General features: G+C 42.5%; 1 protein-coding gene across 1 annotated transcript in view; it reads right to left on the bottom strand.

Moving 5' to 3' along the window:
- GAA (alpha glucosidase) overlaps nt 1–23,427 on the bottom strand; it is a 469,553-nt gene that overhangs the window by 48,837 nt on the left and 397,289 nt on the right. Inside the window, exons 18-19 of the mRNA XM_078654064.1 lie at nt 20,645–20,809; nt 19,986–20,138 (exon numbers count right to left, since the gene is read on the bottom strand). Of these exons, the coding sequence (XP_078510190.1) occupies nt 19,986–20,138; nt 20,645–20,809 (318 nt within the window). The remainder of the gene's footprint in view (nt 1–19,985; nt 20,139–20,644; nt 20,810–23,427) is intronic.

Below are 23,427 nucleotides of genomic sequence, written 5' to 3'. Positions count from 1 at the left end.
GATGACATCCTGATATTCTCGAAATCGCTGGAGGAGCAGCATGTGAGGTTGAGAGCCACTCTTCGGTTATTGGTGGAGCAAGGTTTAACTCTTCATCAAACGAAGTGTGACTTCTATACCACAGAGGTCGAGTTCTTTTGGTACCGGTCCTCGGCCCGGGGCTTGCAGGTGGATCCAGCTAAGGTGGAGGCCATCCAAACGGCGGCAAATCCTCAAACGCCATCCAAAGTGTGGAGTTTCCTAGGGATGGCCAACTACTGTGGCCGGTTCATTCCTCGGTTGGCCATTGTCTCTGAACCTCTCCGGCAACTCACCAAAAAGGACATAATGTGGCAGTGGACACAAGCGTGTGCTGACATAAAGAGGGCATTGTTGGGTGGGTGCAACTGTAGTATACTTCCGTCCGGGAGCGGTCACTGAACTGATGGTGGATGCTATCCCGGTGGGACAAAGAGCCGTGCTTTTACAGAAGACAGCTCAAGATGAGTGGGTGCCCATTGCATACACCACCCGGGGGCTCACAGCGGTGGAAACACGAGAGGGTAGCCATGGCCATCCGGTGGCCGTGTCAACATTTCAACATCTACTTGTGTGGACACACGTTCACAGTGGTGACGGACCACAAGCCGCCGGTACCTCTTTTTGCAGGAACGGCGAGGAATGGGCCTCCCCGAATTGAGAGAAGGGCTGTTCAGATCCAGCACTACCGGTTTGATGTGGTATACCGCTCCGGAGCGAGCAACCCAGCTGATTATCTGTCACAACACCCTCTGGCTCCGAGTGGCGTCCAGGGACAGGAAGTGGATGAAGGAGCTGAGTTATTTGTGAGACAACTGCTAGAAGAGGCCCGCCCCCAGGCCTTGCTGCTCGAGGACATTAGGAAGGCATCACTGCAAGATGAGTGTTTACATGCCATTAGCCGCACGCTACGTGATCATTAGTGGAAGTGGTTCCTAAGTGGAAATGACAGAAGATCGACCGACGACAAGGAATACTGGGAGAGCCTGTGGAAGTGCCGAGAAGAGCTGAGTGCGGCGGGGGGTGGCATAATCTTGCGGGGCCCGCGCACAGAAATACCTGCAGCACTACGAGGCCGGACGGTAGATCTGGCGCACCAGGGGCACTAGGGAATCGAGAAGACCAAGGCCAGCCTGCGAGCTAAAGTATGGTTTCCTGTTGTGGATCGGCTCGTGGAGGACAAAGTAAGGAGGTGCCATGCGTGCCTGATAACGGGAGCAGACCCGCCCGATGTGCCGATCATAAAGGCAGGCCCAAGTATGTCACCCTGGGCGGGAGTGTGCTTGGCTTTGGGAGTTTTCAAGATGGGAGGCAAATGGCGGTGTTGGTGGACAGCCATTCAAAATTTCCGGTAGTGGAGGTGGTCGCCTCGACGGCTTTTGAATGCCTTCAGCCGGCACTGGAGGAGACTTTTGCCCTGCTGCGACTGCCGGAGGAACTCCGAACAGACAATGGGCCGCCGTTCCAAGGACAGGAATTCCGCGATTTCCTCAACTAGCAAGGCATACGGCATCGGAAAATAATGCCTCAATAGCCTCAAGCCAACAGAGACGTAGAGCGTTTCATGAGAACATTAAAATAAAGCCCTACGGATTGGAGTGCCTCAAGGCGTCAATCTGGAAACCTGCTTGCACCAGCTTTTGAAGGCCTAACGTCAAACACCTCACTGCATGACCAAATGTGCACCCCAGGATCTCCTGCTAAAAATAGCGGAGCCTGATGGTATACCCAGCAGTGAAGTTTGGACAGCTGCGGTTCTGGATGTGGAGAGGTCCCAGGCCCGCCACCAAAGTAACAATGACCGGGCCAGTAAGAAAAGAGTGGCTCGGCTGGCCATTATCCAAGTAGGAGACTACGTGGTGGGCAAAGATCAACACCCGGGATCAAAGATTCACACACCATTCGAGCAGGATCCATGGAAGGCGGTGCAGATCAAAGGTACCCTGGTTGTTGCGGAGAAGGGAAATCAGCGTATAGCCCGTAATATGTTGTGGTTCAAAAAGGCCCCTCGTCCCAGGGAGGTGGCGGAGGAGTCCGAAATGGAAATGTGGGAAGAAGGAGAAGCAGAAATGACAAGGGATGAGAGCCAGACAGTCGAGGCTAACCTCGAAAGACCGAGGGAGGTGGTCGAGTGCAGTGATCCGGACCACAGTCGAGACAGCAACCACTGGGGTGCCGAGAATGGAGAAGAACGGGGTAGGCACCCTCGCTACAGGCTACGGAACAATCCGGAGCCGAGCACCAGGCTGCAAGACTTCCTGTGTTGAGAGCTCCTGGAGGAAGGCCGACCATGGTTAGTGCTGGAGGACAGGTACAGGAGGCGGTCTCCGGAAGCGGCCCGAATGGCCTTGTGGTTTATGTGTTGTTTAAAGTTCTTGTGTTGGATGGGATGTAGTGAGCCACCCGGCCACTGCAATACAATGTAACACACTCAACTCCCTGGGCCGGGCGTGGACTGGGTAGTATATAATAAAGGGTGGCGTCAGCGCACGTGGCTGATGACACAAACGGATCAACTGATTAGACGTCCATTATTGTAGCTCTGCTGTCAGGAGTTAGGCCTACCTTGCCCCGAGCCACTAGAAGACGGTTGTAGCCCGACCGCACTCCCCAGGGAATGCCCTTGGTTTCCACTCCCCCTAAAAGGCACCATGGACCCCTACCCACCGGGGTATCCCACCCTTCCCTACTGGTACACGGAGCAAGTGGCCTGGATGTGGACGAGGCTGTAACCGGCCCACCTGGCCTCTGAACTGCACATGGACTGGTGTCCGACCCAAGGTGCTGTGCTCTCGGCTGGCTATATGCTCTCATCTCCATGTGCTCACACTGTTCGATGGGCACCTCTATCCTATGTGCCCAGTGTGCTGAGCTAGGTTCCTTGTCCATGCACTATGGAGTACAAGAGATCCTAGCTGTGATCTATTGCTTTGGCTATACAAAGAACGGTTGCATGGTGGCAGCTAGCCAGTATGTGCGCTCCCCGCGATGCCATGCCAGCCGGATGTGGGTTCGGGCACACAGCCAACTGTGTGTCTCCCCAGTCTTTGTTTCATGTTAGACTCCTGCCCCTGGATACGTTCTCCCTGGTGTGTACTCAGCTGTGGCTTAGTCTGATTGTCATACACCCCCAGTAGTTTAGCAAGGATGCCATGGGCCGTGGTGCAAGCAAGGAGAATGGCCTTACTGCTGTTAGGTTAGCAAAATATAGAAATGATCATGGTTCAATGGCCCAGTTAGGAGTCTAGGGCCTGATACCACTGCGCCTGCTGCACCAATGTTAGCAATGCCCCTGTAAACACCCACCATGAGACTGCCAGTTTGGCATATGCTTCTAGCAGTGTGCTGCCCTTGATACAGCGTCACCTTCTTGCTCCAGTGTGTGCCTCCTACATTCCTGGCCTGGTGTGTAATATACAAGGGTGTGCCTCCTTCCTTAATTGAACCTCATACCGCTCTTACGGCCAATACATTCACCTGTAGTACAGGCTGCTTGATATTAAAGGATTTTTGGGTATCAGATCAGTGTGCTACTCGACGAACAGTGTTTTGACGCCTCGTCAGGGGTAGTAAGCACTAGAAAAAGACACAAAAAGATGCCCCCCTGGGCCCGCCACCTGCCCCATAGGCAGTAGGCCCTAGATTTAAGTAAAAGATATTGCCCCCTGGGCCAACGGCATGTCCCATGGGCGGAAGGCCCATAACATGATAAAAATGAATGCACCTTGGGTGCCTCAGGGGCAGCCGCCCCAGGGGGTATTTATTTTTATCATGTTTAGGCCCCCACCATCTAGGGCCCACCATCCATGGCGCACACAGCGCACACATCTCAGTTTAGTAGCAGTAAAGTTAGGAGTCCTAACTTTACTGCTACTAAATGCCTTCTGTGAATACCAAAAGTAGTAAGTTTAGGATTTTATCTCAGATAAGTTCTGTAAATCGGCCCCACTATGCCTTTTGAGAATCAAGCCAATGAAGTCTTTCCTCCGAGGACTTAAAAATGTTGGCAAAGAGATGGATTGGCTAGTATAACATGACCTGCTGGAAAACAACTTGTGCAGGGATGTTGTACCGAAAGCACATGCAGTTCACTCATGCAGCGCGTAGAAGAAATGGCAATTAGGAAGACTGTTTTGAGTGTCAGTAGCCACAGTGAGCAGCTACGCCTTGGCTCAAAAAATGCGAACATAAGAAATGTTTATGTCCCATTGCGGCATAACCAACAGCTGTAGGGGAAACGTGAGTCACACCTTTCATAAAACGCCTCACAACAGGTGATTTGAATAGCGATAGTTGATCAGGTAAACACAGAAGAGCCAAAAGGGATGATATTGACAATGAACCATTAACTTTACCCATTGAAAGGCCTTCCTTGGTCAACAATAAGACAAACAACACATCTGAAAGTTTGGCCTGCCGAGGGTTCAGTATCTTGAGCATCACACCAGAAACACAAACTTCTCCCACTCCCCAGTGTAGATGGACTTTGTCAAAGGGCTTTGGGCTGCAAGGATATCATTGAATATTGCTCCCGGCAGATGGAACAAATTTAACTGTTCCTGCTCAATTTTCACACATGGAAAGTAGGTTGTAGAGACTTGGGTACACTACCTTCCCCTGTTACTGAGACAGGAGGTCCTGCCGAAGTGGTAGCTGGATCGACTGCAAATGTTCATGCTGTGCACTAGAGTAACAGTGCGGGGGCTAATGTAGCACCTCGGAATAACTATGGCGGAGTTCCCAAGGTCCATGAGCACTAAATATACCTTTAACGTTTATTTTTATCTTTTCACATTTGCTGTGCATCCAAAGACTGTGGTCAAATGTCAGGCTATGTCTTCTGACAAATTGTTGCTTATTCTCTTAACATAGAAAGTGGTATCTACTTTTTTGTTTGGATGCAGTAAGAGGATTTTGTAAAGTGAAACATTGTGACACTCTTGCTGGTGTCACTGGAAAAGCTGTAAGATGTCCTGTTTTTGTAATGCATAACAACATAGAAATACCTATAAATGAATTACAAATATTTAAAAATATATGAACAGATAGGAAAGTAACCACTCTAAAAATTGTTCCAGGAAAGTAACCACTCTAAAAATTGTTCCAGGAAAGTAACCACTCTAAAAATTGTTCAAGCACCACTGATGCCGTGGAGCAATGGATACCATTCTCTTAAGGCCCAGTCGTTTAAGATGATTTGGGATGATCTGTCCTGTCTTTCTGAGGAAGGAACGGCAGTGGTGGGAATGAACAAAGGAGACCTGTGTCAAATGCATCTCTTAGAGACATTCCTCAATGAAATTCCAGAGCACAGTAGTATTGTCACTACGAGTACTTGCCAGTGGTCAACAGATAAAGCTAGGGCACACCCCACTGGTCGAAAATGCCCCTTGTCACCTTGGGGTGGAAAAGCCACTTTTGTTCAACCAACTCTGCCAGATGATTGGAATGGCTACCTGAAGGATGTTCTGCTGGTCTAACCACTTTCAAAGGTGTATGGCTCCTGGCACAGGACTCAGGACCACACTGCATCCGTCTTGTTGCAGTACCACTACCACATAGTGGTTGTACTGTCCATGAGGACCTGCATTAGCCTTCCTTTGGTGGATGACAGAAAGGTTTTCAGTAGTGGATGGATTGCTTGACATTGATATGGAGCAGGCTCATTGCAGGAGACCAGAGGCCTTTGATCTCAACCTCAGCAGGATTCATCTGTCGCAACCATGAAGTCTGAGTGGGGATAGGAGAGTGCCAATTTGGTACAGGTTGGTGTTTGCCAGCAAAGACGATCCTGACTGTCATCTGCGAGATCTGGATGGAGTTGGATAGGCAGCCATAATGTTGGAACTATTTAAACCAGAAGTTCTACTATAGGGCCCGTATATGCCATCTGACATTCGGGACATATTAAAAGTGACGCACCGGTGGCACAATGGGCTTGCAAATAAGCTCCCATGTTTCTTCATTGTTAGGAGATGCTTGGCAGCTGGAAGCAATGAGTATCTTTCATGCTTCAAGTTGGGGTTGAAAAAATAATCAGAATTAATTTCCAGGTAAAATGCAAATACCCAGATAGGTAATTTCACATTATTACGTAATAAGTTTCACCAGAGGGAACTGCCATTTTGATTGTTACCATTTCCCTGACCAAGATTGGCTTGACGTTTCTTTTGAAACTAGGACACGGTAAACTGGCGGTCGCTTGGAGAAAAGATAGACAAGCTGCAAACCATTTCACCAACTCTTATAGCAGAATGGAATGCTGTAACAGCATGTGCTCACTGTTAGTTATTCGGACCTGTCAAGTATGCTTTCTGAATATGGCAACACGCTTTTTTCCCTGCAATAGGCAGCATTAATTGCCTTTTTACATTACAGTTGAACAGATAAACCTTATTAGTCACTCATTACATGTTCTGTATGCTTAATGTACAAATGTTGCCTTCATAGCCAGCCTTACACTTTCTGTAATTTTTCGGAATGAAGAATAGCTTTTTTATTTTATGAGGCAACCTCCGTCTCCTCGCGCACTCGTTCTTCCACGACCACGCCTGTGAACACAGACACGGACCAAACTTTCTTGGATGCTGTTAATCTTTATTCAGCTGTCGCCATAACGTTTTGGCACAAAGCCTTGATCACATGACAGCGCAACAACATTCACAGTGATTATTTAAAGTGCACAGTGCTGCTTCATGATTGGACATTCTTTTTTCATGAACATGGGAGAAAGACTCTCAGGCATTTCATCAGCCGTAATTTAACATGGTATAATTATACGTACTCACTTTCATAATCGTATATATACATGTTAAAATAAATTTTTATATTTACATTTATGTGCTAATAGCAGGTTAAATCCCCATACTGTTTTGGCATCAAGATAATTCAAAAATTAATAATGGGTTAAATCCCTTAAGAATATCATTCCTTGATACTCAATCAGTCTAATACCTCCTATTATCATGAAACAAAATATATAAGTGTGCTTTAAAGTGCATTTCCGTGCTGTCTTAAAATATGTATACGTTTCTCTAACAGAGTAGGCCTGAGCCCAGAACCTTTATTTGTGTTGTTATACGTCTGCTATCCGCAGCCCCTTTACTCTGCATTTTTTATTCTCATTATATTTACATACCTCACAGATCTCCCTTATGTATATCATATGGATAATACCCAATATTTTCCTTGACATATTTCCTATATGATGAACATAGATACCAAAGGTCATTTGTGGGCTATTATTGCCGGATTTCATACATTTGATACTTTCATTTTTGATTTCACGTTTTTGTAATTTTTTGTTTTACTGGTGTTAGAATACAGGACACATAATGATATTTTGTTATAACAATGGACTGGGAGGTGAAGGTTTTCCATGTAGTCGATCTATCCAACTAAGTTAGTATGCCTTATATATGTATGGATTCGGGTTCAGATGTTATTACACATAATACGATTATATTATATGTTTTTACTTTTAATTCCTATTAAAGGAATATAGATTCCGTCATTTGTTTATGGAAGAAGGAATTGTGTCTGTGCTAAAAGCCAATAAATAAATAAATAAATAGATTTACCAGTAAATATTTACACATTAGATTGTACTAAGTTAATATATATACAAATTATATACATTCAAATCCTTCCTCCTTTACCCCAATTTCATACTCATGTTGACTTCTGATGCCCTCTTCCTTAATGCAAGCATGTATATAAGTCTTCAGTAAGGTTCAACCCCCCTGGCTGCTTGCTATTGAGTTTCAGAATATATTTGGTTTCCTAACTACGTAACTTGGCCTCCCTGTTGCCTCCCCTCCTGCTTGCCGTGATGGCATCCACCACATAATATGTGAGTTCCTTGTTGTTACTTTGGTGGTGTGTTTTGAAGTGGCGAGCCACAGGGTAGGTGTTGTCCTGTGAGGTAATTGCCCTGAGATGTTGCAGTATTCTTTTATGTACGGGGTGCTTTGTGCTCCCCACATATCTGAGTTGGCATGGGCATTCCAGGATGTAAATCGCGTATTCCGTTTTGCACGTCAATACTTTAGTGATCCGGTGTTCTCGATCACCAAAACCATCCTTGTATACCCGTTCATTAATGCCATGGACACATGCTTTGCAGGTTTTACACCTGAAAAACCCTTGGTTATTTTTAAACCAAGATGTGGTGTCAAATATCTCAGGGCATGTGACAACTACTCTCTCTTTCATATTGGGAGCCTTGCTGAATGTAACGGACGCTTTTTTGGGTAGGTCCTGGCCAATAATGGGGTCTTTACTTGCTATAGGCCATTTTCTATCAATGATTTTGCGGATCTCCCTATGTTGAGTACAGTACCCCATAATTATCCGGAAAGGTTCAATTTTCATTGCTGCATTGCTGCTTGTCATATTTAACTGAATTTGTGTCTCAGCCGAGACATCATGTTGACCTAGCAGCTCTGATCTATCCATAGCCATGGATTTCTGTATTGATTGTTTAATGGTGTTAATGTGGTACCCCCTTTCCAAAAATCTACTAGTGCTGGCTTCCTGAGCTTTCTTTAACTCCCCCTCCTCACTACATAACCTTCTCAAATGCAGCATCTCCCCATACGGGATGCTACGTAGTAAGTGGGCTGGGTGAGTGCTGCTCGCGTGCAGTATAGTGTTACCTGCCGTACTTTTTCGGAATAATCTACTTTCCAATTTGTTGTCGTGCACATAAATTTCAATGTCTAAAAAGGGGACTTGTTCCTGGCTCATCGTGACTGTGAAGTTGATATTGAATGCATTATCATTGATTGCCTCAATGAATGTTTCAGCTTCTTCACGTCCACCCCTCCACACAACAAATAAATCGTCAATGTAGCGGTACCACGAAATAACATTTTCTTTCATCTCTTTTTCAAAGTTGGTTTTGAGGACCAGTTCCTCCCAAGCTCCCATGTGTAAACATGCGAAGCTATGGGAGAAACTGGCCCCCATCGCCACTCCCTGTCGCTGCCTGTACAGAAGATTATTGAACATAAATACGTCAACATCTTAATCAACATGGCATTATGTACTTTGTAAACATCAGACCTCCTTTCCAAATAGTATCTTACAGCATTGATCCCATCCTGGTGGTGGATGCTCGTATAAAGGGCACTAACATCAAGGGCCAGCATCCAATCCCCAGGTTGCCACCTGATATTTTTAAGCTTGCACAGAAAATCCCCCGAATCTCGAATATATGAGTCCAGGGATTGTACATAAGTTTGCAAGAAATAGTCAATATATACTGATGTATTCTCCAGCAATCCTCCCCGTGCACTTATGATGGGTCTACCCGGGGGGTTTTCTGGGTCTTTATGTACCTTAGGGATAAAATATATGATGGGCATTACCGGATGATCTGTTTTGAGATATTGATATTCGCACTCAGACAGTAATTTCATGCCCTTCCATTTACCCAACAGTGAATGATATTCGGTTTGCATTCCCTTAATTGTGTTTGCATTCACTCTTTCGTAATGATTACGATCATTTAACTGTGCATGTGCTTCCTTTTCATATAGTGCCTTCGTCAATAAAACCACATTACCACCTTTTTCACTTGGTCGTACTATGACATTTTTATCTTTATTCAATTTGGCAACCAGTTGTTCATAGTCCATTGTGAGTTGATTGTTCCTGTAATGACTCTTACATATCTTTTTATGCAAATCTTTCAGTTCATTTGTTACATTCTCATGGAAGATGTCAAGTCCATCGCGTGGCATTATTGGACAAAACGTGGATGGGGGCTTAAAGGGTGTTAGTGCTTTTTCATTCTTATTTGAATTGTCCGTGGTGAGCATATCTTCCACCTGTCCCACTGGTTCTGCCCCCTCCGTTTCCCATAGTCCGGCCAACTCCTGTGTGAGTGTCACCGCTTGATCTCCTTGGTCTGATTTGTTAAGGGCAACCCGCTTGTTTTATTTTATATATATATATATATATATATATCTATATATATATATATATATGTTTGTTCCGCCGTAATAAACTGGTTGGAACAACCCCCTGCGAGTGCTGCTTTCCTTGGTAATTTTACTCTCCAGGATTGTGCTTTGATACTTTGAAACGGGTACACCCCCGTCATGGCGTGCACCCGCCCATGAGTGCAACCGGCTGGTGTTTGGGAGCTGATATATATATATATATATATATATATATATATATATATATATATATATATATATATATATATTAAAGATAAGAAATCCATTTTCATTCGTCAAGGAAATCATCCGGCACTCGTACGCGGGTATCATAAACGTAGGCTTTTTATTTATTTCAATTACATTCATCCATATTTGTTTCACATCAAAGGCTTAAATAAGCTTAAAGGCTCAAAGGCAAACATACATGTATATATATATATATATATATACACAAATCACAATAGTAGTAATGTGCGCTCTCAGGAAAACGGAGGCAGAACACCAGTGTGGAAGTCCAAGTTTATTTCACACAACGCGTTTCGGCAACAGCCTTGTTCACGTGTAAGCCTACGGATTTTACCATTCTAAGATGGCCACCAAGGTTTTGTTAGACTTGGGACACAATCCTATGTTTATTTCGTTTACTTTGTGGTTGTGTCAAAAACGTTATCAGGGACTGTTTGTTCTGTGCACATTTACACTTGAACAAGGCTGTTGCCGAAACGCATTGTGTGAAATAAACTTGGACTTCCACACTGGTGTTCTGCCTCCGTTTTCCAGAGAGCGCACGTTACTACTATTGTGATTTGGATATTGAATGCCGGCAACGCTCCGCCGGCGTGTGCGCCACCCTTCTTGGGTCCCAGCATCCCGGAAGGAGCAACCTTGGCTTTTATATACACACACACACGCAAGCACGATTGGAAATGCCTGCTAATTTAAAGATGAATTGAAGCATTGCTGCTTACGGTGCATTTCATTTATTTATATAGATTTCGTTAATTTTGTGTGTGGCATGCCATTTAATGCCACTGATGGGTAAAGGGTTGATAACAGTAAAGAAAACCTTCCTCATATATATGATGTTAATGCAGTATAAACAAGTAACATGACATGAACTATATATTAGAGAATACAATCTTTTCAGGAACTTCTTGCGTGAATGCATTTGATGAGTAAAGTGTTTGTGGTTCATTGCAGGGGCAGAATTTATTTAAATAAGACTTCATTTTCCATGGAAATTTTAAGGGAAGGTCCAATAGAGCTGGAGAAGCCACCATGTTACATAATCCCCACTTCTGTAATACATTTAATGTTGCGGTATACAAGCTGAAGTGGATATTTCTTTCTGGTTGTACTGCCTAGAGCAGAAGCACAAATGTTGCCAGGGTGCAGCTAGACAAGCTGCAAAGTTGATGCAACATTATCAGAGGGAGCGGGAGGCAGGAGCATGTTTGTAGTGGGAATCTCAGATACGGTAGAAGGGACGGCCTAAGGAGGGTTTCTAAGGAAGATCATGGTGTCCTGAGTTAGGGCCTATGGATGACTGCCTTGGAATGTGGGGAAGTGTCAGTTGGGTTCTTTGATTGTGGACAATCTTGTAGTGGAGCACGTGATGTTGGATGTGTTAATGTTAATGTTATCATTTACTTATAAAGCGCACGGTCACCCAAAGGTTTCATGGCGCTACTCCTGCTTAAGTTGTTACGACAGACCCGATTAGTAGGCTAGCCCAAACAGCCAAGTTTTTAGTGCTTTTCTAAAGCCAAGTAGGTTGTCACAGATTCTCATTGTTACCGGGAGAGAACTCCAGAGAGTAGGTGCCAAGTAAGAAAATCTACAACCTCCAGCGCATTTGAGTTTCATAGTCGGGACAGATAGAAGATGCAGATAGGATGAGCGCAAATTGCGCCGGGAGACATGTTTGTTGATCATGGCCGTGATACATTTTGGACTGTTGCCATACAGTGCTTTAAAAGCTAGGCACCCAGTCTTGAATGCCGCATGTTGCTCCACAGGAAGTCAGTGGAGATTGATCAACTGGGACCTGGCAGGGTGCACAGACATAATATCGACTCCAAAATATCGTTTGGACAGAATATCGAGTTTGAAATATCGTTTGGACAAAATATCGACAGGACAGAATATAGACAGCCAAAATATCGTTTTTAAGGTAAGTGAAGTAATATCGACTGTAAATAATATAGAAAGTGAAAATATCCAAGTATATAATCTAGATAGTAAAAAATATCGTTTTTTAAATAATATTCAATTATTTATAGTGTTTTTTCATGTTATAATATGTGTGAAAAGTGTCATTTTATGTTATAATTATTTTTAATTCATGATTTTTTTTAATTATTGTGTAATTTTATTCTGTAGCGGGTTGTGGGTTTATAGGGGAATAGGGTGGGAAGTAATTTAATTATAATTAATTAAATATGTAAATTTATTTATTGGTAGTAATATTTAATTAATTGGTAATTAAATAATATTTGTTAATTATTTTAAATTTAATTGGTAATTAATTTAATTTGATTGATTAATTGCTAAATATGTACATTTAAATAATTTATTTCCTGTAGCGGGTTGTGGGTTTATAGGGGAATAGGGTGGGAAGTAATTTAATTATAATTAATTAAATATGTAAATTTAATAATTTGTAGTAATATTTAATTAATTGTTAATTAAAAAATATTTGTTAATTAATTAAAATTTAATTGGTAATTAATTTAATTTAATTGATTACTTGCTAATTATGTTAAATTAAATTATTTATTTCCTGTAGCGGGTTGTGGGTTTATAGGGGAATAGAGTGGGAATTAATTTAATAATAATTAATGAAATAATAACATTTATTTAATTGTATTTAATATAAAATAATTGTAAATTAAATTGTAATTATCAAATAAATAATTGGTAATTAGTTATAAATTAGTATTAATAGGTAACTAATTGAAATATTTACAGTTTTTGGTTTTTGGGTAAAGGGGTATTTTTAGGGTTCAGGGTCAGTTTTTAGTTTTGGGTAAAGGGGTATTTTTAGGGTTCAGGGTCAGTTTTTAGTTTTTGGGTAAAGTGGTATTTTTAGGGTTCAGGGTCAGTTTTTAGTTTTTGGGTAGAGGGGTATTTTTAGGGTTCAGGGTCAGTTTTTGGTTTTTGGGTAAAGGGGTATTTTTAGGTTTCAGGGTCAGTTTTTAGTTTTTGGGTAAAGGGGTATTTTTAGGGTTCAGGGTAAGTTTTGGGTGTTTGGGTAAAGGGTTTTTTTTAGGGTTCAGGGTCAGTTTTGGGTTTTTGGGGTACAGGGGTACAGTGTAAAAATAAAGTAAAATTAAATTTACATTAAATTAATTTAATGAAATTTAATTAAATTAAAATATATTAAATTAATTTTAAATCATTTAAATTAAAAAAAATTATTATATACTTACCAATAGAATAGTAATTTTTACTCTTTTGTATTTGTATGTTAATAATATTGGCTAATATTTAATTAAATTTTGTTACTATATATATATATGTTTTAAGAAATATGAATAAAAAAATATTATTTTTTTACTTTCATTAATTATTTAATTATTAAAAGTTATTTTAAGTATTGTTAAGTATATTTTAGTAATTAATTTTTTATATTAATGTAATTAAACATTGTTTTTATTAAAGTCGATATTTTTTACAACAATATTTTTGTAAACGATATTTTAAACTCGATATTTTTGTACTTACCTGTTTGTAGATACAAACTCGATATTCTGTCAGTCGATATTTTGTCAACGATATTTTTTCCAGTCGATATTATGTCCCTCGATATTCTTTCAGTGATCCACCTGGCAGAATACCATTTTGGCTGTTTGTATATGAGTCTGGCCGCCTGGTTCTGAACCATTTGCAGACGTTTTAATAGGTACTGAGGCAGACCAATATAAAGGGAGTTTGCAAAATCCAGGCGTGAGAGAACCAGCGCTATCACCACTTGGATTAGAGCTGAATGGGTCAGCAAATGAGCAATTATCCTAATTTTACGAAGCTGATAGAGACTAGTGGAGATCACCGCACCCACCTGTCCTCTAAGTGAGAGGTCGGCATTAATTACTACCCTAAAACTTTTTACAGACGAGGACGGAGTAGTGGGGGGACCCAGTTCACTAGGCCAGAAGTGTTGACCCCAACAGTCCTTACTCTACTCCAGGCAACACCAATTCCGTCTTGCCTGGGTTGTGTTTCAAATGGTTACTGTCCATCCAATGTTGAATGTGGAGCATGGTGGTTTGAAATTCCACAGCAGCATTAGGGTCGTCTAGGGGGAAAATCATCTGGAGGTCGTCTGCATAATTAAAAATAGTGACCTTCTGATTTTTTAAAGAATAGAGCAGAGGCCTCAAACAGAGGTTAAATAATAATGGCGACAGGGACGAACCCTGCGGTACACCACAAAAGGTTGTTGTTGGGGACAGAGCCAGTGGGTGCATAACATTTCACAAAAAAGTCTCTGTGACAGATTGGGGGATTTTGTGCAATGCATTGCAATGAGGGTGCGTAGAGAAGGTTAGTGCCCCTTGCTTACATCAACTAGATGATAGATGTTGGCTTGTAGCCTAATATTTTCTTAATCTAAATTAGAGAGTTTAATATAGTTAGTTATTTCTGTTTAGGGAAAACGTACAACAGTCCTTTACCTCCTCTCACTCTCTCTATAATTTGTTAGCTACCTAAGTTGTACTTGTCTTGCATGAGTGGGAGAATCATGTGAAGTTCCTTTTGCAACTGCCACCTGTCCTTTAGTATCCTTCGTGTTTGGGAAGGTTGCACTGCTGTCCATGTCGTACCTTAATTTTTAGTACCAAAGCTTACAGTTGTAAAATGCAAAATAAAATTTAGTTACTCCATTTTTGCCTTTTTTAGGTCGAGCCTGCTGTATTCGAGTATGGGTTTGAAGCCCCACCCACTCCCCGCCCATATTTTTCATTGGCTTGTGTCATTGTCCTTTGTAAATGCTAGCTTCAGATTCCTTCATAGGCTTGTTAGTCCCTCCTAAGTACCGCTTTTTCTTCATTTGTGACCTCCCATGAGGACTGGCCCTTTCTCTTCGGTTGTTATACGATACGTCTTATTTAGTCTGTAAGCACTATTTTCTTTAATGAGTTTCACCTACTGCAGGCATGACATGCTTTCCTGCAACATTCAGTGCGCCATGCAGCCCGAGACAATGGCAGCCGCTGCTTTGAAATGCAATAGGTCTTGCATTTACACGAGTTTGAGCTCTTGGCATTGTAAATGACAATGCCTTTTATTTATGTGTTAATTATCAAAACAGATAAATAAAAGGCATTGTCATACAATGCCAAGAGCTTAAACTCTTGCAAATACGAGACATATTGCATTGCAAATGCTTGTTTTATTTTGTTACAGTTACACTTTGTGCCTGCAGGGAGCCTCTGAGTAGTAATTACGACGCTCAATGTGCAAGGAACCCAACTAGATGCCATAACATAAATGAAGACTCAGAAGTCCCTGCACTTCCTAAAGCACCAGGAAGTCTGGGAAAAAACTCTAGCAATATCCGAGAAACCAGCAGGAAGCAGCCTCACAGCCACTCTGCGATGGAGAACTCTTCAAAGACTCAGCAATACCAGAGCACAGTTACAGAAGCACTAGAGACAAGCCCCAGCAGGAAGACACTGAAGTATGGTGACATGACAAGGATGGCACAAGGCCTGGTAAGCCTAAATAATACTGCAACAATTAGAGATAAACATGGGTAGTTTTGTCAGGAAACCCGAATTAATCGCAGTCCTGTGAAAACTAATCAAAGAGTTTGTTAGATACCTTGAAGTATAAATTAATTGCCAAGGCCCTGTGTGTTTTTTAACAATCATGTCGAACACATTATTTATAAATATATTTCACATATGTCATGATTATATATCATCAGCATATTTGTAGTGCTAGTATTTCACCATGAAAGGACACTTGTGCGGTGTTCACAATCAGCCTATAAAGGGAAGACCCTGATGGTAATGTGATAGTTCCTTATCAGAACTGTCTACTGTTCAGGGCTACTGAGTACAGGGTGAACAACCTTTACAACGAAACTTTTACAACGCACTACCATTACAACGCGGTCATTACAACGCAAAGCATTACAACGCATTGCGCTGGGGGGCGCTCTCGGATAGGGAATATATTTAATTTACTATCCAACACCTTCCCTACTATCCACGGGGACTGGGGTTGGAATAGTAAATTAAATAAATCACTATCCAGCGCCTAAAAGCACTATGCGTTGTAATGGTATGCAATGTAAAAACCGCGTTGTAAAGGCAGGCGTTGTAATAGCCTGCGTTGTAACGTCATACATCCTGAGTACAGCAGTACTGTTTGCCTTCAGTCCTATCATGGGGCCAGACGAGGTCTGGGAATGGGCATTTGTCAAACAGCCTTTTGTAGCCCTTGGCCCAGGGCCTCTCCTGGATTCCTTCTTTAATTGGTGTTCCTGACCGTGTGCACATGCCTTGCATTTCGACCCTAGAGTCCACTTACTCGTGTATTCATCAGGACGTGGCTGTAGGTTCTTCTCTGTGTGTGGGGTGTACTGTGCAAACCATTAGCGGATCTTCAAGTTGGTTAAAAGTAGACACTGAGCGTTATCTTATTAATTCATTCAACACCAGGACTCCAAAGTCATGCGCGCCACCTTCGTTTCTAGGCAAAGCTACGTGGTTAGAATTTCGTGTATGGACTGTCATTCTCTTGGACCAAAATCTGATACTTAGCACAGCTGTGGTGGCATTCCAGTGTTTCATGTGTTAATGCAGCACATTATCGCATGAGACTCCTGGATAGCCCACTGTAGCATTTCCACGTGAGACACCAAAATGTGATTAGAGACCAATTCCCAGACTGCATGGAGGTAAAACACAGTTTTGCTTTTATCTACCCAGACACCACCTGAACAGTGTTACCTCACTACTTGTAATACCATAACTTCCTCTGATGTTGAACTAGATCACAACACTTACAGTGCCACATAGTACTGAAATAGCCCTTGGATTGGCTTGGCTTAGGCGAAATACATATTTGCTGTACTTCCAAGAACTGCTAACCGGTGAACTGACTGCGGATTTCGAATACACTACTAATAAAACATTGAACTTTCCAATATTGCAAAGAAGAATATAATTTCATCTTTTTCTTTACAAATGTAAATGAGTCTCAGAATGTGGCCTAATGTGCAGGCACACCTTTAATTAATGAGTTAACAAGCTGTAAATTCATGTGCACTTGCAAGGGTAATTAGACAACTAAGATGCGGCTCCTACGCAAAATAAACCCATAAAATTCATAAGCTAGCAATTAGAATATTATATCTGCAAGGTAAATTCATCAAAGAACATCCACAGTCTGAAGTACAAGCTACTCATTGTGTTGCTTCTGCAGTCTAACAAAAGGATTACTTGAGCACTACCACCAGTGGGAACACAAATGGAACAACCCACAAAATGCCAAGGCCTTAATTGACAGCCCTTACAAACAAAGGCGAGCCATGAAAAATCCATAAAAGTCAATGGCTTAGGTGGGCTGATCCAAATCCCACCCTCTCTTTATCACTTCGTCCTGCACTTTTTAGGTCTCGCCTACGCAGCACGCATGGGCTGCTTAGGAGGAGACCTTTAGTAATCGATTTAGTTTTGCAGGCAAAAACGTGCCCGCGTTGCATTGCTATCAATGGCAACATGTGCACGTTTGGCAATTCCCATGCTGGAGCGAGCTTTAAAACCATCTGTTTGTAATTAACATATGGTTCCTGCTAGCTCCCGTAAGGGAAATAGGCTCTGGCCACCTCCTCTCTCCCCTCCCCCTTCTGCTTTTTACTTTCAGCGCGAGGCGCGCGCTGATGTTTTAAATGCATTTGCAATGCTGTTTTCTTAATTGTGTAACTTTCCTTTCAATTGTGTGTGCCTGCAAAGCAGAGTTGTGTGGGGTAAAAAAAAACTGGAATGGCTGAAGGGGCCCGATGTCACTGCTCCACTAGGTACCTCATTAGATGTGGGCATACAGTGAAAGGGCAATTAAATGTGAGGGGAAAGACATCTAAGCAATACACAAATGTGCTAGTTTTTCTCCGTGCCCTGTTGATGGCGCCATTCGGTCCTAAGGCTTAATTTTGAGGTATCTATGTCTTTTAGCCTGGTTCCATTGTGTTTTGGCCCTCTCTGGTTTCCGCTTTCACTGGGTTGGGGCGCATTTTTCTGTTGACAGCTTTTCCGAAATACGTTTCTGTGATCTAGAGCTGACATAGCTTCTTTAATCTAGCTCCTTGAATCGGCTACATAAATACGCCCGGTCCCTAATGTCAAGTGATACAGTTAGGCAACTGAGTCTAGTGTTTTGGGTGCACTGAGTGGTATCGCACCCTGGGCAGGGGATCTGCACTCCTGATCTTTCAGACACAAACATTTCCTGTGCAGAGGGGAGGTAGCTGGGAGCGGGAAGAGGCCGCCTTGGGCTATCAACAAAACTGGGTCCTCTGTGTGCCTGACCTTCCTGTAACAAGCACTGTTGTATTCGAAGATATGACTGGGTGCCCTCCCGAGTGAATCATGCACTCTACCAACTTTACACTGGTTCTTTTTGTGAAATGAAAGTTTATTTCAGTGAAACGTGAGCCCAGGCTCGATTGTGAAAACAAACCCCTTAGGACTTGTTTTCTTCTTCATTGTGCTGAGTACGCTGGTCATCTGGGGACATTACTGATTTTTCAGGGATACTTTCAGGGCCGAGTGTTCACGTGCCTGGCTAAAATGTAGAGTGTCGTGAAAAAGAATTTCGGCTTTGGGGCTCAGAGCGAGAGCACGCGGGAGTCTGGTTCATGATCCTGTTTCTGCACACATGACACAGAGATGCTCCAGGTTGCCTGTTGCCAGTTAGAATTGAACACAGGCCATCTGTAGACCCTCCAGGGGCCCGAGCAGCCACAGAACCATGAATGTTTGTGACATGTAGAAGTCTCCGGGCCCCCAATCATTTACTGTTATGCCATTGGTTGATCAGCCTATCCCGATGGTTTTAATATTTATTATCCTGTATGGTGACCAGATTTTAAAACTGGGATAGGCCAGACATGAGTTGGACAGTTGGTTTATTTGTTTTGCGTATAAAACCAATTTTACCTCTGCAGCTCATTGAATACTTTTTTCGAATTCAGAGTTACAAATATAAAAGCGAAAGTGTAACTATCAGGACTTTGCTAACGATAAACCAGGCCAGGATAACCTGCATGAGATGAGGAATACTTTTAAATCAAATCTAACAAGCATTGGCATAGCCAATAGGTCTGGCCTTTGGGACCTTATAAGTGTTTAGTTATCCAGAACAATATCCTTGGTGCAACAACATCAAGTGTTGCATGGCTAAACACTTATAAAGTCCCAAAGCCGAGACCTATTGGCTATGCCAATGTTTGTTTAAAGTATTGTTAACATGAGATCTCCCAGGCAGCTAAAGCTAGACCAAACCTGTGAATGTCCTCGCAAGCACCACATGATGTGCTGGACCTACAGGGCTGCAGTCCAAGCCCAGCCAGTCCATCTAGTTAAACTTATAGTTAAATGTAAATGCAATTTTCTGTGAAAGTATGGTGTTAACCAAAATATCCTACATTTATACAGATAACCGCTAAGAGAATAGTGGCCAATTCACTTATTTCGTTCAATATAACTGCACCAGGTCCAATAATACTGCAAAACGCCGCAAAACAAAAGGCACAATATCATCAGGAAAACTCTGCCAGCAACTCAAGAAAAAAATAAGCCAAGTCATGTTAAAATGTTGTTTTCATATGTTACACTTATTCTTCGTTTAGGGAATAAATACAGCAGAAGGTAAAGTCCAGCAGCAATTTTAATTTGGCAGTGGGTTTGTACCTCCAAGTTTTTTACTCCACCTGTGTCGAATCCTAGATATAGATATAATGACAGACAGGCAAAGTGTCATTCTAAGGAAACTGAACATCCTTACCTGAGTGTCCAGATAATGGGAGAAGTCTGTGTTGGGAACCTCATTGACTAGGACCTTCTTGGGGGGTGTGAGCACACCGTACACCATCACGTCCTGAAGCTTTAGGGTGTCCACCTGGCTACACACATGGGCCAGCACATTCCGCAGCATATTCTGAAGAAAAAAAACAATCAATCAGAGTGGAGAACTCAACACCAACATCTGTTGAAGCAAAGAAGAAAACCTCTGGAGTCTAATGGTGGAGTAAGTCATGCTGTTCTTCTAAGTAGGACTTGCCTAATAATGCTCTGTGGATAGGACATTCCATGGGGAGGTGCTTTATAAAGATGAAACTACCTTTTGTGTTCCCTCCGTAATAAAGGGACGTATCCTTGCCTTGATGCAGGGGAGTAATGCTAAAGTGATGTCTCCTTTATTGACATTCCGTGGTGAGACTTGCCTACTACCGCCCTGTGGATAGGATGTCTCTAAGAGAGGTGGTCTTTGATGATGAAACCCAACCTTTTGTACTTCCCAACAAAACTAGAAGAGGTACTCCTCACCTTGTTGCAGAGTATGCTACCCACTCTACTGTCCTCCGGTGGATGAATTGACCGGCTGCAGACGTCTTGCCCATTCTTCACCCACCTCTCTACCTACCTCTCCAATACAAGACTTACATTTTCTGCGAGGAACATGATGTGGCTATAGTCTCCCTTCTCGAAAGTCCTCAGGCTGTCGCCGTCATCCCAGAAAAGCTCTCCTTGGGCAGTGCCATTGGTAGACAATGCCACACAGAGCTGGATCCCGTTTTTCCGCGACTCCACCGTTGTCAATGCGGGCACCTATGAAAGATGGCAAGCATGACTGCGAGCAGATAAAAGGCCATGATCACAGAGGAAATCACTCAATCACATGGAAAATGCTCAGAACAGGTAGAGAACATCATCCTTGGGTGCCTTTACGGGAGTCATATTAAAATTCTGCAGGAAAAAAAGTTGTCGGAAATAATGCAAAACTCTACAGTAAATTCCGAGCAACTGTGATCTTTAGTGATTTTCTGCACTTGTGTAGATTAGCAGCGTACATCCTGGAGCGTATTATGCTAGCCGGTCCAAGAATCCACCAGACCAAGCACGAGTAACTCCTGCTGAATCCGTATTTCACAAATAGGAATCCAGTCAATGCAGCCACGGTGCTAAATAACAATCTGTATGATTCTGCCTCTTCACCCTGAAGACCTTGTTCAAGAGCCTCCTAGCCTAGATACATCTGTTAGCTTACAACTAGTCGCCAGGAGTTAAAAGAACGTTTTCATTACCATCATTTGGGGTCTAGAAGCAGAGTATAAAAAATCTAAATATTCCACTTCATTAAGCAGGAACTTAAAAATAACATGATTTAGCTCACCCTCATTCTGTTTCTCTGCACACAACATAGTAAAACATAATTAGAGATTATTGTACAGTTTGGTATTGTATTTTAAATACATTTATAAAGCTCTTACATGACAAAGCACTGAAGCTCTTTATCCAGACCACCAAGTTAGTGGTAAATGTATTGGTTTTTGTTAAAGGAGATTATGTGTAAATTACAATCTAGCTGCTGCCATCTTGAAAGCTGGGAGGCCATTTCAGTGCAGAGCCTTACAGAAAGGGAGTGACAAAACCTCTCTGCCAAAAGCAACTGAGTACCTTGTCCCCTTTAACGATCCTGCGCTGTTGCTAATACACTGCATCGTGTGGAGCCTGCTGGACTTCGGAAGTTACCCGGTGCATGGTGTTGGACTCTGTCCAGTGAAAGTAACACATGGCATAAGGCAGGAGGCCTTAGGACTTTGGCAGTCATACAGTGCAGGTTTGACATCCCAATCCATGGTTGCATATGGCTAGGTCCAAACTGAGGTGGTATGGTGTGCAAAATAATGATAGACTGGGATGCAGCCCTCAGGTGATACCAGTGGCTGAGATTGATCAAGCATTGCGTACATCAAGTTTTTGTATACTTCAGTGCAATGCCCTAAGTGGGTGGGTATGCCCAGATGCGGGTCCCATTCACACAGTGCCACTGGAATCAAGCTATAACAGACTGATGAGCCTTAATAAGGGTGAAACTGCTATTTGGTTGCTTATGTTCTGATATAGGGAGGAACTGGTCTGGCAGTTTGGGCTGGACTGTTCCTATTGGAGCAGGGTCTAGACTGATTTGCATATAGAAGGATAACTCAGGTAACATGATGTGTCAAACAACAGTGGACTGGAATGTGCCCCTGTGTATTTACCAGTGGCTAAGTTTGATTCAAGCATTCCATTTATCAATTTTTGCGTATACTTCAGTGCAATGCCCTAACTGAGAAGACTATGCTCAGACATGGGTTTTGTGCACACTGTACCACTGGAACCAAGCAATACCCCACTTATCAACTTTTATTACGGTAAAACCAGTCTTGGAATGCTTGTCTTCCGGTTTAGGTTCAAGAATGATTTGCATATGGCTGGATCCAAACTGAGGTGGCATTGTGTGCAAAATAACAATGGAATGGAATGCATCCCGAGTAATTACAAGTGGCTGAGATTTATTCAAGCATTCCATCCGTCACTTTTTTGTATACTTAACTGCAATGTCTTAAGTGGAATGGGTATGCCCAGATGTGGGTCTCATGGGCAAAACCGGTCTTGGGCTGCTTGTATTCCAGTTCAGGGAGAACCAGGCCTCGTAGTTCAGGCTGAACTGTTTCTATTGGACCAGGGTTAAAACTGACTTACACATGGCTGGGTAAGTTGGCGTTGTGTGCAAAATAATGATGGAATGGGATGCGGCCCTGAGCAATTTCCAATGTCTGAAATTGATGCAACCATTCCATCCATCACTTTTTTATATATTTCATGAGGTACTCCTGCAGTGAGTGAATGTGCAGTCTGGCTTGTAGCACTATTATGGTACATGGTCAACGCTCAAAATATAGAATCCAAAATATAGACAGGCCAGAATATCAACTCCAAAATATAGATAGGCCAGAATATCGAATCACCAAAATATAGCTAGTCAGAATATCAAAATTGGGGTAGGAAATATTGATTTCCATAATATTGAATTTAAAATATCAATTTCCATAATATCGATTTTTTTTAGAGTTATGTATGGTAGTGTATGTGTTAAAATTATGTATTATTTTTGTAATGTATGTTTCATTTTTTTAAATTAATGAATGTTATTTAATTTAATGTTTGCGTAATTTAATTCCGTAGCGGGTTGTGGGTTTATAGGGGAATAGGGTGGAAAGTGGGGGCGGAGCTTGCCGGCACTTATGGCGGACGTGTGATCCCCGAGCTCTGTGCCGCCGCCTGAATAATTCATCAATAATCCTGCATCGGCTGTCTGTTCCACAGCAGGGAAGCACCAGCTGACACTTGCCACACTCCGGAGTGCAGCGGGGGCCGAATTTGTGACCCTGGGGAAGTTG

The sequence above is a fragment of the Lissotriton helveticus genome, chromosome 7 (genome assembly GCF_964261635.1).
Source record: "Lissotriton helveticus chromosome 7, aLisHel1.1, whole genome shotgun sequence".
NCBI classification, from domain to species: domain Eukaryota; kingdom Metazoa; phylum Chordata; class Amphibia; order Caudata; family Salamandridae; genus Lissotriton; species Lissotriton helveticus.
This window is presented reverse-complemented; position numbering and strand designations above follow the sequence as displayed.